Source organism: Bufo bufo, chromosome 3 (assembly GCF_905171765.1).
Source record: "Bufo bufo chromosome 3, aBufBuf1.1, whole genome shotgun sequence".
Taxonomy (NCBI): Eukaryota; Metazoa; Chordata; class Amphibia; order Anura; family Bufonidae; genus Bufo; species Bufo bufo.
In genome coordinates, this window is record NC_053391.1 from 15,455,635 (window position 1) to 15,470,751 (window position 15,117).

Below are 15,117 nucleotides of genomic sequence, written 5' to 3' on the forward strand. Positions count from 1 at the left end.
TATTATAGTAGTTATATTCTTGTACATAGGAGCAGTATTATAGTAGTTATATTCTTGTACATAGGAGCAGTATTATAGTAGTTATATTCTTGTACATAGGAGGCAGTATTATAGTAGTTATATTCCTGTACATAGGAGCAGTATTATAGTAGTTATATTCTTATACATAGGAGCAGTATTATAGTAGTTATATTCTTGTACATAGGAGGCAGTATTATAGTAGTTATATTCTTGTACATAGGAGCAGTATTATAGTAGTTATATTCTTGTACATAGGAGCAGTATTATAGTAGTTATATTCTTGTACATAGGAGGCAGTATTATAGTAGTTATATTCCTGTACATAGGAGCAGTATTATAGTAGTTATATTCTTATACATAGGAGCAGTATTATAGTAGTTATATTCTTGTACATAGGAGCAGTATTATAGTGGTTATATTCTTGTATATAGGAGGCAGTATTATAGTAGTTATATTCTTGTACATAGGAGGCAGTATTATAGTAGTTATATTCTTGTACATAGGAGCAGTATTATAGTAGTTATATCCTTGTACATAGGAGCAGTATTATAGTAGTTATATTCTTGTACATAGGAGGCAGTATTATAGTAGTTATATTCTTGTACATAGGAGGCAGTATTATAGTAGTTATATTCTTGTACATAGGAGCAGTATTATAGTAGTTATATTCTTGTACATAGGAGCAGTATTATAGTAGTTATATTCTTGTACATAGGAGGCAGTATTATAGTAGTTATATTCTTGTACATAGGAGCAGTATTTTAGTTACTAGCATGGTGATGTACATTTTTCGTTGGCTTTGTTAGGTATTGCAGTTTAACTAATTTCACTGATTCCTTTTGCTATAGATGCTACAGAACATAGTCCTTTAAACCTGGTCTTTGACATAGGAAGCGACACCCCATTTAAGTTACATCTTTCTCTTTGGCTGCTGGAGAACTACAAGTGTCAGTGCAGAATTCCGCTCACATTTATATAATGCATTTAATGATTGGCAATTAATCCAACTGATTCATAATTTGTAGTAACACAGATTAGAACATGGGTGGATCACCGCGCATACATGTCTCATGTTATCCCAAATTTTCTGGCTTGTCTCCCATTTCCCAGCCCTTTGCCCCCGTGAATCACTGCACATCCCTTTAGCAATGTCAGTCAGGGTTTTAAAGCAACATTCACGCATAGCAGTGAAATAGCTGACATGCCTCTCTGCAGCAACCTGTTCAACCAGACACAGGAGGGGGGGCACATGATAGCCTCTGTCCAATCACAGCGCTGCAAGCCAGAGGGCTTAAAGAGTTGCAGGAGTACACCTGTATGTGCTAGCAGTGAGGATCCGGACAGGTGTAAGCGACTTTGGTGAGTATACTGCTGGATAGAGAAGGCAGTGCTCTGAGAGCAATGTGCAATGGAAATTCGTGTAGCAGAGCTGAGTTTGTCATGTTGCTTGATGGTTTATGTGCAGTTTTTTCTTTATTTTGCTGTAGGTTATGTACTACATAATTTTATCTCTTGTGCATCAATCCCATGATGAAATCAACACTGCTACATCTGTGTATATGCAGATTTAGATTGAATCTTGGCACAGCTCACCGTGCTGTCGGTGTATGCAACATGTTTTAGCTCTGGGACTGATATTTCAGGAGTGAGCTAAGAAATTCAGCTCTGCTACATCCGAGTCGGTTCGTTAACCACCTCTGTTCTGATTTATTTCACATTTGCAATTCTATGTAGATTGTTTGTACAAAAGTAGCAAAGCTGAGTTTGCTGTTTGGCATTGCAATCATGCCGATATCCTTTTATTACATGAGGCTGCAGGTAAAGTTACTGAAGTATCGCACGGAACAAAGAAACAAATTCAGCACTGCTACATCTATCTATACTATATTGTTGGGTATATGCAAAGCCATGTCATAATAACCCTTTGTTTTATAATCCTTTTTTTTTTTAACCTATTTGTTTAGGGCCACCGACGCCTAATTTTTAGTATCTTATAACACTCTCCTGCATAATGGAAACGGGACGGATCCGATCTGCAGCCCATAGACTTCTATTATAACGGAATTCATTCCGTTATGCATTTCGGTCCGTAGTAACGGACTCCATAACACAATTCGCCTTTTACCAGTAATCTAATTTAAAAAATATGAAATTCGCTCATCTCTAGTCATGGGGGGTCAGGGATGTTATTTATTTATTTATTTATTTATTTATTTATTTTGTTTTGTTTTTTAAACTTCTGTTAGTCATCAAATACAGAAACCCTAGATCAGGTCTGTCTGTAGCCGGACATGGCTGATACCAGGGGACAATAGACGGCATTGAAATGCACAGTAGAAGGAAGTAAGATTTTTATTTTTTATTTTTTTGGTGTGACTACTCCTAGCAGCTGGTATGTCTGTTATTCGGCATTTAATGAAAAGTGACATTTTTCAGTAGAGCGTCCCTTTAAGCTGGGGGCTATATGACTAAATTTAGGTTGTGCGCAAGTTTCCGTATGTTTTACGTGACGATGCAGCTAGAGATGTGACCTGAATCTCCCACGCCCAATGCAAAAGCTTTTAAAGTTTTTTTTTTTGGGCCCCCTGCTCCTGTGTTGAGCACCCCTTCAATTCAGTTTGGGTTTTTTTTTATATTTTATTTTTTTGCAAATTCCTGTATCACGGCTACAAGAATGTGAAAGATGTTCCCTCTTCCGCTCGCTGCAGGTTTTCCATTGCGCATAAGCTGCATTTGTTGCTAAAGGGCATTTAGGTGCGGCCCCTGTACGTGTCTGGGTAAAAGCGGAGATGCTTCACGCCCCTCATTGTATGTCGCGCTGCTATGGTAAACAGGCTGTACACGCACAGATTTTTATTTTCTGAGCATTTGATGACGCCGAACTTAAAACACAACTTCGCTCAACACTAACGGTGACCCATTCACTTAAATGGGGCTGCTGCATTGCGCGGCACCCGAGGAAAAAAGAATAGTACATGTCCTATTTATTGTCCGTATTATGGACAGGTCTACAGCAGGACGGACGTTTCGTTTCGCTGAATGCGCAACGCGTGCGGCTGGTGTCCGTGCAAAAAATGGCTGCAGCCGCGTGCGTGAGCAGTCTAGACCCACCCCGGGCTTATCTCGGGGGTTCAGGCCGGATGATAAATGTGGTGCAGGGATGAAATTTTTTATTTTCGATTTTTCTCTTTTCCAGCGATTGGTTGGCTTACTATGAGACAGAATTTTATGCCAGAATTGTGGTGCAATCTTGGTGCAAAAGGGCGTGTATAAGGCCATGCGCATTTCTTTTCAAGCAAGTTGGGAGGGGGGGGGGGGGGCAAATGTAGAAAGTTTTGTTTTGCTAAATTGTCCCAGAATTCAGCTAATTTGTGCCACTTTTTTTAAATTCAGATTTCAGGTGCAGTAACGTTAGTAAATCTGGGTCAGTGTGACTTCCCACTAGCATTTTCTCCAGTGTTTTTTTTCCCTATAGAGAAGCTGATGTCAAAAATCCAGTATGTGACGGGTATAAAAAAAAAAAATCACCACTGGTTTTGCTATTTTTGGCAGCAAATACACCACAGAAAAAAAAACTGTTTAAAAACTGCTTAGGCTTGATTTGCGTTAAACCAGATCCTGCAGGCCGTTCCGAATCCATGAAAATCGTGCGCTGTCGAGGTTCACTATAACAGGGACCGGCGCCGGAGATCCGGCTGCAACCCTGCAAATATGCTGATGGGCAGCAAGGTGAAAACTGCTGAATGAGGCCGGACGGAACCTCGTTGGCGCTCGATATTCACGGATCCCGCAGGCTGTTCCCAGACGGAAAAGCCTGCCGGATCTGGTTTAGCGCAAATGTGAAACAAGCCTTAGTTGTTGTGTTTTTTTATTGTCCGTATTATTCAATATAATTTTATTTTTTCCTCCCCTTTAAAATCGATTGAGAAAAAATCCTCAATGTGATTGTTGCTGGCAAAAAATAAATAAATAAACAAACACCAAATTGTGACATTCGTACATTGTGTCCAAGACATAGGTGAGGCGTCCACGCTTGCCATTCCCTTCTATGGAAGTTGTGGAAATGGTCAAGGGAGAGCTCTATGCACATGCGCAGTGCGCGCTCGACCCCATTCTAGAGATAGGTGTGTGTGTGACAGAGGTGGTACCCGCACCTATCTGATATTAAGGACATATCCTATCCTAGCAAAATGGCGCCAGTATGTGAGATGGGCCAACCCAATTAAAAGGGTTATCCAGGATCACAAAAACATGGCTGCTTTCTTCCAAAAACATAACATTTATGACCATGCAGGTTCTTTGTGCCTAAATCCGCGACTTTTCCTCGCTCATGCCAGGTCTACAAAAGTGGGCATGGTGTGGGCGGGCAAAGGAATGGGCCACAAGCCCGTCTCATTCAGCATTTTTGTAAGCCTGTTTTAGGCATAGAAAATGATCTAAATCTACATCAGAGAGGGAGCTGGCGTAGATTTACAAGTGGGGCTGGATCCACCGAAGTTATGTAGAGGCCGGTGCCAGAGGCGGATCCACCGCCAGCGCAGGACCTTAAGACTGGGGTCTAAAACATCAGTCTTAATAAGTGACCACCTTTGTCTTTTAGTGCGTCATCATTTCTCTGCTTGCTGCCCGTAAATGACACTATTTGGTTTATGGTCTAAAAACCTGTACAGACCTCGCTCTTACTCGCCTGCAGTCTGCCTGACTGCCGCTCCAGAGACTCCGCCGCCTCCGAGGGGACAGCCCCTTAGAAGGGCCACTAACCCTTTAGTCAACTTCTTAAGTGGCCTTTTTATATTTATGGATATTTCTAGATCATACATGAAGTAGTCGTCTAGACCATGCTCTGTGAGCTAAACCAATCGGCAACTGCTCATACCTCTTTCCTACAATGTATCAGTCCAGGGTGTCTACATCGCAGAGCATTGTCTAGACTGGATACAATGGTGTCCACTTCTCAGCGGAGAGCAGGACTATGGACGTGTTTACTGCCTCTCAATGGAAACCAGAGTGTTTCCATTCAATGATGGCAAGCGGAGATGGTGAAGGAGCTAAAACGTAAAGTCTGGGTTACCAAGTTGAGAAAACCTCTGTGCGTTGTAAGTTCTTGATAGTTTGGTGTGAGGACAAGTCACTAGGTGCCCGATGGGAGCTGATATGGCTGCCAAAAAGCTATGTCCTATTCTAGAGTATGAAGGCCAAAGCAATCTGGAGCCAGTAGGGCAAGGATTCAGAGCATAGTGAGGGCAAAAGAGGTATACTGTGACCAACATGTGGTCTTCTCCAGGTCTTCGATACTTTGAGCCTTACATTGGGTCAAGACTAGTTGAATTCAATAAACTGTAAAATATCTTCTAATGTTTGAGTAGGAATGTTGGGTTTTTGTCTGCAAGTGCATCAGTCCCTCCTGAATACCTGAGCAGTGGCCGAAACCTCCTGTGTAAAGGTGAATCTGAGAACGTGTAGGTTTCTGGTTATCTAGGGTCAGGAGAAGACCTCCTAATGAATGCCACAGGACGTCAATGAGAAGAATGTGCACTGTGTGATGGGAGTAGTTACAGTAGCATTGATATGTGGGAATGTGGTTCAACCAGGTCAGTGACTAGATGCAGGGTCTTCAAAAACACTCATGAGAACGTGTTTTTTTTTTTTTTGGAGACTGGGAGAATTTATTGCTCCCTTTCGTGTATCTCATTGTTGCAAAACATTTTGAAATGGTTTGTGATTTTATTTTATTTTTTTTGTTTACACCGCTCTCTGCACTGATATGTGGTTAGCTATGTTACGTAGGTATTCGCCATATTTATCAACTGTAACTTTTTGCAAGTTGCAAAAAAAAACAACCCTGCACTCTTACCCCAGTAGGGAGTAGCATACAGAAAAATGTTTTTGCACAAAAGGGTTAGTTCTAAAGATTTAGGGGAAAGAGTTAGCATCCCCTGTGCACCAGAAAACTGGTGGCGCAAACTTTTAGCAAATTTTTGTTTTTTTTACTAACCACTCGCCATTTTGAAAAGTGCCAAGCGGTGAGAGGATGGAGTAGGCAGCCTGTCATGTGTATCTACGGCAGATAGCTGGCCTAGATTATAGCTGACGGGTACACCAGATCCCTCACTGGTGTAGATCTCCCCTACGGTGCACAGATACCCCACAAATTTGCCCCTCTTAATTGTGGTGCATCTAAATCAAGCAGGGGAGAGATTAAAGGGGTTTTATGAGATATTTTTATGATGACCTATCCTCAGTATAGGTCATCATTATCAGATCGGTGAGGGTCTGACACCCGGAATCCCTGCCGATCAGCTGGTTAAAGAGAAGGCTGCATGTTGTGCCATTGCAGCCTTCTCTTCAAAGTTTATCTGCTCGACATCGCAGCAGGGAGCAGGTGTAATAACAAGAAGCCGTCCCATTCACATTCTATACAAGTGTATAGGGTGCTGGGTGTCCGCATGCCAACTGATATTGATGACCTTTAAGGCCAGACACGCGTGAGCGAGTTCAATGAGATAAACTCGCTGCGTGAGTCTGTGTGCGGTCTGCAGCACGGGCGCACACACTCATGGGCATGTGCCCCAAGAGTGGGTCTTTCAGACACCAGACTTAACAGTTACATCCCTCTCTCAACATTCCCACAAGGCTCTTAAATAATGTTTTGGCGAGGCTATCTTATGACTTCTGTGCTCTCAATCTGTAGTGACCCTGGAGTGCACTAGAGAAAAAGCCGGTTAGGCCAAGTATTGCTTATACTCGATGTTAATGTATTCACAATGGGGGAAATATTAAGGACGGTTATGGCGCCCCTGAAAAATCAATTCCACTTTGATTAGATTGCAAATAAGTAGATTAAGATGAAATGAGTGGTTATTGTCTTGTTGTTCATGGTCTATGACCACTTGGAGTTTTCTGTACCTGGAAGACACTAGGTGGCAAATTACAGAAAAACTACTGTATATTGTAAGATGGTTTTCGAGACCGCTATAGGGGTTGTGGAGGGAACTGCAGCTAGGCTCTGCTACCTCATGGCGCCCAATGGTCCCTCTACTACATAAGAAGTATTATGTAAGTAACGTAGTAGGTGGAGGCTCAGTTATAGGTTTTACATCGGGTCCTAGGAGTGTCAACCTTTTTTATAGTCTGATTCTTGACCCAAATGTTTCTATTCAATGTGGGAAAAGTCTTCCTTAGAGGACTACCAAGGAGTTAAGTCAAGCCTTTCTTTTGGGCAACGGCCTGAAGATCGATTTGTGGTCTACCTCGAGGTTGTCCTACCTACTACATGTGGTGGTACATCAGATGCCCTTTATAGTAAGACTTGGATAATATATTTCTTCCATGTGTCCACTAAGCATATCATATTTGGTTATTTCTTCTTTGCAGACTATCCACGCCTTGAGACAATGACGGAAAATTCAGGAGTTCGCTGTTTGCAAGTGATTCTAATAGTCGGCAATGTGATCACTGGTGTAAGTAGAGCGTTTGGTTTAATTTCCGTTTTGCTTGTATCACTTTTCATCAGATGTTTTGCACCTTAGAGCTTAGCTCCCATTCACTTTAAAGAGAGTTGAAATGCAGGACGCTGCCGAAAGCTCTACACCGTGGCCAGAGCTATCTGCAACTGTTTTGGTGAGGGTAGCTGCCAAAAATAGCTGATCAGTGGGGGTACTCAATGTTTGAGTCCCTTCAATCTGCTATCGATGACATCCTGAGGATTGGTCATTAATAAATTGAAACTGGAGAACCCTTTTAAACCCCTTTTTTATATGGACAGAGTAGATCCCTAATGTCCAACTTTTCTCTATGATCAATCTGAGTTGAGTCAGAAGAAGGACCATAGAAGACCCTCCTTGGGCTTTGTCAAATTTGGCCATACAGTTCTCCTCTCCTGACTCCTTGTAGGTAATCTCATAGATGCCTGGATTAACATTTCTTTCCGTTAAAAGGTTTCTCAGTCTCCATTCATACAAAATTGAACTGCAGAGTGCTTAGGGATCATCCAAGCTTCCTTTAACCTTTGCACGGTGACGGCCTTGTCTTGAACTGAAGACCTGAGCAGCACCAGGTGTATTTCTTATGAACCAGCCCCCAAATCCTTGTCTAGTCTACCATAAGACAATATTCTGTTGACTTTAATGGCAGCAGACTGGCATTTCACTTGATGATAAATTTAGTTTATGATCATTAAGAAAACCTTGGTCTTTGTCCAGAAGTGGTCCACTAGGGTCAGGCACCCTAAAATAATAGCCATGTAGGCTACTCATGGTTGTAGCCTATCGCCTGGTACTCTTGTAGCTCAATAAATCTTAATAGAATATTATAAAACTTTTACACCCTGATTAAACAGGTAGTTACTTATCTAGATCTATTTCCCCACATGACCATTGGAATCTATTAGTTTGGGTCATTAGACTCTCTTGAATTTGCAACCATATCGCACTCATGTGAGGTTGTTCTGGGACATGCGTTTATGGATTTTGATGGCTTTCTGCTTCCCTCTAGCTGGCTGGTCTAGCCCTGACGGCCGAGTGCATCTTCTTTGTGTCAGACCAGAATCGCCTCTACCCACTTCTTGAAGCAACCTACAATGATGATATCTTTGCAGCTGCATGGATTGGCATATTCACTGGTTTCTGTTTTTTCTTGCTCTCCATCTTGGGTATTGTCGGCATCATGAAATGTAACCGGAGGATGTTGATGGCGGTGAGTGTTCACTTAATTGAATGAAAGTTCTTGACCTTCTCCTACGATATAACCATGCCTTTATACGCCTCCTAGAACAATACAAAGCTAATTGGGTTTAATGATTAGTGTTCTGGCCATTTCAATCTTGCGAATCCCAAAAACAGGTCATTCTCCTATGAAGTGTGTGGGTATTCTGGCTACTCCAATGGTTTAATCGGAAAGTGACCATAAAGGTGTGACCGCTTCTCCATTGATGGTCGGTATTAGCCCATTCTCGAGATCATCATATTTTCACAGATTAAGCTACGTCTTCTTAATTTTTCAGGCTAGCCTGTTAAATCTCTGTAGTTTTCCCAACTATGAATTGGATGAAATGAGTCTTAATTCTTTGGACTAGAAGTCAAAAGTCTTGTGTCTCAATTTCACATTGCATTTCAATTGTCACGGAAGCTCTTCTCGCATATGTTAGTTATTGACTAGGCGTTCTTTGGGATTGCTTTTGGGTTGCATTCTTCTTGGGAGCCCCAATAAGATTGGTGGGGATAACTGGGTTAAAAAGTTAATCACAACTTTTATTTGCTGTATGGTTCAGAATTGTTTATTATCTGCTTTTTTGTTTGTTTTTCTTTCAGTATTTAGTCCTGATGTTCGTTGTTTTCTGCTTTGAAGTTGCATCTGCTATCGTTGCGGCAACACAAAGAGATTTTGTGAGTTAGAAATTATTTTGTGTGTATAGAAATATAGATATAGATATAGAAAAAGGTGCTCTGATGTTTTAACTCACCCTCTGCCAAAAATAGGTTGTAAATAATAAATCAATAATGTCGGGCACACTTTCACCTGGACAGGATACATAAATGTCTATGATCATATCAGATGATAAAATTGATTCACATGTATCAGCATTTACTACCACTTATAATTGAAATAAAGTAAAAATAAAATAACACAGTATAATTAAATTGAAATCGTATTAATAGTCCCTGTACATCTACTCCTCCAATGTATGAGATGGAGTATGTGGGAGAAGTATATCAATTATAATATACAAATGAATAAAAATTATGTTGGCGGGAATACTAATTTAATTGGCATCAAATATCCATATTAAATCTTTGTCACTTATGCCTATACTGTATATAATCTTTTTTTTCAGTCTTTAGTGTCTCTTAAATACAGTGACACGGCCGTATAATAGGCTACTTTAACACTAGTGTTAATATTTTCCGGTATTGAGATCCGTCATAGGGTCTCAATACTGGAAAAAATGCTTCCGTTTTGTCCCCATTCATTGTCAATGGGGACAAAACGTAACTGAACAGAACGGAACGCTCCAAAATGTATTCTGTTCCATTCTCATACCGGAGAGCAAACCGATTTAATATATGCAATTGAACGTCTAGGCTGTTAGACCTAGAGGCTCTGCTCTCTCTGCAACTGCCGCCCCCTCTGCACTTTGATTTGCAGGTCCAGGAACGATGCTTTCACTGCCTGGACCTGTCAGAGTGCAGAGATCAGAGCCTCTAGGTGTAACGGTAACGCTCCCTTTGCTCCTAGAGGCTCATTTGCATATATTAAATCATTTTTCTCAGCAATGTGGGCACATATGAACACGGGACCAACGGAGATGCCTTCAGCTGCCAAGCGCACATGTAACAGGTCAGCCAGTGTACAAAACTGCTGACAGATGGGCTTTAACATCAGTGAGTACGTACTCTCAATTATTAAATTATTTAAGACCCAGGCAATTAAAAATAAGCTGGACCGCTTGCTACAGATATGATCTAATACAATACTGGACACCCATACTATAATATAATAAGATGCCTTTACTGTCACTGTACAATACAATGTTGTTTGGAGCAATCATCCTCTAACAACAAATGATATGGTCATACATACTGATGGTATAATATAAGCTACGGTCATATATACATCTGAATGACTTGCCTCAATACTGGATATCAATATTGCATTACAAGATACGGCCGTGTCACTGTATTCAAGAGACACTTAAGACTGAGAAAAAGATTATATTATATATAATACTAGCAGAAGGACCCGGCTTCGCATGGGTATATTTAATCTATTTCATTTTATGTTTCCGTGTGTCGTAAAAAGATATCAACAGTTTCCCCCATAACAGTCACCTCCATAGTGGCCGCCCTTTTAACAGTGCCTCCCCCTTTGACAGTGACCTTCACAGGGGCCTCCCCCTTTGACAGTGACCTTTACCTTAATGTTTAAGGACCTGCGATCTGCTAAGACCTGTGATCAGTTGTTATGGCAACCTGGAGTAGGACCTGCAAGCTTCTATTGGCTAAAAAGAGACATGTGACCATCTAAATGGCAGTTCGGATTTTAAGTGAAAGACTTGAAGGCTTGTATTGGCTAATGCAGGTAATCTTTTGGGAATATCTCAGGAATGGTAAGCCCTCAAAAGCTGAGACCCGGTCTAAAACCTTCCCGGACACCTGATGTACCTGTGTGACAAATTTGGTGAAGATCGGTCCAGTCATTTGGTCGCGCATAAAGAACAGACAGACGTCTAGACAGACAGACAGAAACTCATTTTATATAAGAGGCATAAGTGACAACATAAGGATTTAAGATGGATATTTGATGCTAGTTAAACTATGATTATAGCCAACATATAAATGTATAATTGTTATTCATTTGTATATTATATAATTATAATTTTAATACTTCTCCTACAGAAACTACCTCATACATTGAGGAGTAGCTGTAGGCGGACTATATATTAATACTATTTTAACTTAATTATACTGCATTCTTTTATTTTTAATTTATTTTAATTATTTTAGTGGTAGTAAATGCTGATATATATGAGAATCAATTTTATAATTTGATATGATATTTAGACATTTATGTATCCTGTCCAGGTGAAAGTGTGCCTGACATTGATTTATTAGATTTTGTAAGTATTCATATCTTACCTGGGTGTCTATTCAGCGTCCTAGGCAATGTATCTGAGAGTTCGAACCATGCTATCCATACAATACCCATGAATTTGAAAGTCCGAATCAAATTGGCCCCCCTTCTGATCCATGTCCTTGATTAAGTAAGCCCACACAATACCCAATTAGGGCACTCGTCCAAGAATCACTTAAGTTGCAATTGTGACATAGGAGTGTGCTTATGGATATGCAGCATATAAATAATGGGGGATGATGCCATCTAAGAGTCTTGACCACCAATCAATGAGGCCTCACCACGTTTAGATGATCAGTCCTGCTGCTGGGACAACCAGGAAGTGTCAACATAGGGGAAAAACACGCATTGGACCATTCCTATTAAAATCATTAGTCCTGCATGGATTTGCAAAGTTCTCCAGAAGGAGAGATGCTCTTGGTAGCTCCTCTCTGGCATGACAGATGACTAGCTTGAAGGGGTTCTCCTAATTTTTTGAAATCAGATATCTTTTTAATGTCAAAATCAAATCTTGGCATAAAATTCATGATTTGCCAGCAAATTATTCACCATCAAATGAACCAAACCATTCACCAGCAAAGCAAATTGAGCACGTTCATGAGCTGTGAGACACAGTGATGTGCCCTTCTTATGCAATACAAGGGTTGCTACCTGTCTCTTGGTGAATAAAAAATTTTTTTTTTAATGCCTTTGTAACTTTTTTTATTTCTTTTTTTGCAGTTCACTACTAATTTATTCCTGAAACAAATGTTGGAGTACTACCAAAACAAAAGTGCCAGCAACAATGACGAACAATCCAAAGCGAACGGTGTGACAACCACCTGGAACAACCTGATGCTTATGGTACTTGGAATCTTGATATTTTTACCAATATTTACACTTTGCTCGTTTTATTATTGTTTTATGTTATTAAGACTTGTTTATGACTGTTGACTGAGAGCTGTTTTCATGCAACAGCAGAAATAACTAGATCAAAAAATTGGGGGCTCGTCCGGGATCTGCATGATCTTAGACCTGGCTTTTCTCTGTGCTGATGTTAATGTATCCGTATGATCCACGTAGCTAATAGAAAAGACTTCATAACTTGGTAGCTCAAAATAATTAATCCTGGAATACCTATACCAGAGACAGAGGCTATGGAATGAATATTTATGCTAAATATTTTATTAAATATATCTTGGTTCTGGTTTGGTTTCAGATGTGATGGCACCATTCGTTTAACCATGCAAAGAGCACAATTTTCCAGTTGGTGTAAAATAAACTTTAATTTTTTTTCTCGTTTTCCAGAAAGAATGTTGTGGTGTCAACGGACCTAAAGACTGGCAGGAATACACCTCTGCGTTCCGCACTTACAACAGTGACTCGGCCTTTCCTTGGCCTCTGCAATGCTGTGTCATGGACGCTAATGGACAACCATTAAATTTGGCGTCCTGCAGACTGGGAGTTGAAGGATATTTGCATCTCACAGTAAGAAGCATGCTGTCTTGATATGAAATGAACTATTTGGGCACCAGATCTTAAAGGGAACCAGTCATGCTGAAAATGCAGTGTAATCTGCAGGCAGCAGAGCAGGAGGAGCGGAACAGATTGAGTGGTAAAAAGTTTCAGTAAAACTTGTGTTTCATCAGTGATGGCGCCATCTCCTTGACTTCAAAGCTCAGAATGAGCAGAATTTTGAATAAATGAAATGTAAGTTATACTGAATCTTTTCCAACAAAACGATATATCAATCAGTTAAGCTCCTCCTACTCCATAACATACTGCCTGCAGTTTCCACTGCATTTTCATGGTGACTGGTTCCCTTTAATTTGATCATTGCCCATTCTTGTGCTATTGAAGCTTTGCACTTCACAAGACCAGCTTGAGGTGCATTTGGGTTCTTGGGGGCAACATTCAGATTGTGAGGCTCCTTTACTTTTACATGCACAAGCATAGAGCATGTTCTCTAAAGAACCATGGGCCCTAGAATTGTCCCAGGTTTTCTTGGTGCTAATGGCAGCCTTTGGCTGAACTCCTAGATCCTTGAGATGGGCAAGGTAAACCTGGGTTTAGGGCAGCTCCATTATACATGTGAATATTTTCTTTACTTGTCGAGCAGAATTTTTGGTAGACAGAGGACCCACTTTGATTCTATCGCCAAGTGCCCACATACAGCCAGAGCTGGCCCTGTTTCCCTAGAACAAAGTGCATGGTTTCATGTGGGTTGTCCGGCAGAATCTTCACTAATGCATCTTTCTGTGTGATCCCTTTCATAACAGGGCTGCTATGATTACATTTCTGGACCACTGAATCGTCACGCTTGGGGTGTAGCATGGTTCGGATTTGCAATTTTGTGCTGGACAGTAAGTATAGTTGCAATGTTACCAGCTCATTTGCACACAACTGTATCAGTATCTCCTCTACTTTGGCTTTATATATTACAAGAAAGTAATTCTAATCCTCAAGCTCCATGTAGTAAATGCTCTTTTTGATGCGTACCTGTTCCTCTGGGGCGTTAACCAAATGGTTGACACCCCTGAGGAAATGGTCTTGGGCTTAAATCTACTTACACTAGTCATTCTCACTTTTTATATTATGTACAGGGTATCACCATTCTCATTTTTCAATTCTTTTTTTTTTTTTCAGTTCTGGGTGCTTCTTGGTACAATGTTCTTCTGGGTCCGCATTGAATATTAAATTGCATGATTTCTTAATCCTCTTGGAAATTTTTAAGACGCAAATGACCTAAGATCATGTGGCCAATATGGAAGACAGGATGTGAAGACACCCTTTCCCGAAATCCAAAGCATTCTCTCCGACTGATGATATGTTGGCCAGTGGACTTGTTTTTGGAGAAAGAAGGGCAGAACCGTTAAAAAAATGCTGCCTGATATTCACGGCTTTTTTTTTTTTTTTAGAGGTCTTATGTCATTGTGCTTGTATAAGTATTGTTCTCCTGTGTGTATATATATAAATATATTAGACCCCAATGTGTTGCCACCCTGAGCGTCCCAATGTACATGATCTCCCAAATGAATCCTGCCCCAAGGTTAGCAGATTATACCCTTCCTATATCGTCCATGTTTTTTTTTTTTTTTTTTTTTTTAAATGTAGCCACTAACTTTCTGCATTCCATTTATTTTTTTAATTGTGAATTAAAATGTAAGAATTTATATATAAAATTAATTGCTCTACTTGCTGGCTGACCAATAGTATTAGGCCAATTTTCCTCTATATACACCCTCCTTGCTTTTTGAAAATCACAGAATTAAACATGGTCAAAAAAATGTAGTGTTTGCTCTGCGTAACTTGACATTTACAGTAGAATGATACAATTGCTATGCGTGATGTGGACCAATTTGGGGATATTTATGATGGTCTCTGTTTTTTTTACGTGGTCGACGATTATTGGAATGAGTATAGCAGGATGTGACATAGCCCTGGCGACCACTGCGTACTTGCCAACACTTGCATTTAAGCCCTAGGGTG

General features: G+C 40.4%; 1 protein-coding gene across 1 annotated transcript; it reads left to right on the forward strand.

The window, feature by feature from the left end:
• Positions 1–1,274: 1,274 nt before the first annotated feature.
• Positions 1,275–14,890, forward strand: UPK1B (uroplakin 1B). The gene is made up of 8 exons (XM_040421739.1): positions 1,275–1,380; positions 7,396–7,481; positions 8,515–8,715; positions 9,330–9,404; positions 12,370–12,492; positions 12,937–13,116; positions 13,908–13,991; positions 14,275–14,890. The coding sequence occupies exons 2-8, from the start codon at positions 7,416–7,418 to the stop codon at positions 14,323–14,325; spliced, it is 780 nt and encodes a 259-aa protein (XP_040277673.1). The 5' UTR covers positions 1,275–1,380; positions 7,396–7,415; the 3' UTR covers positions 14,326–14,890.
• Positions 14,891–15,117: the final 227 nt, after the last annotated feature.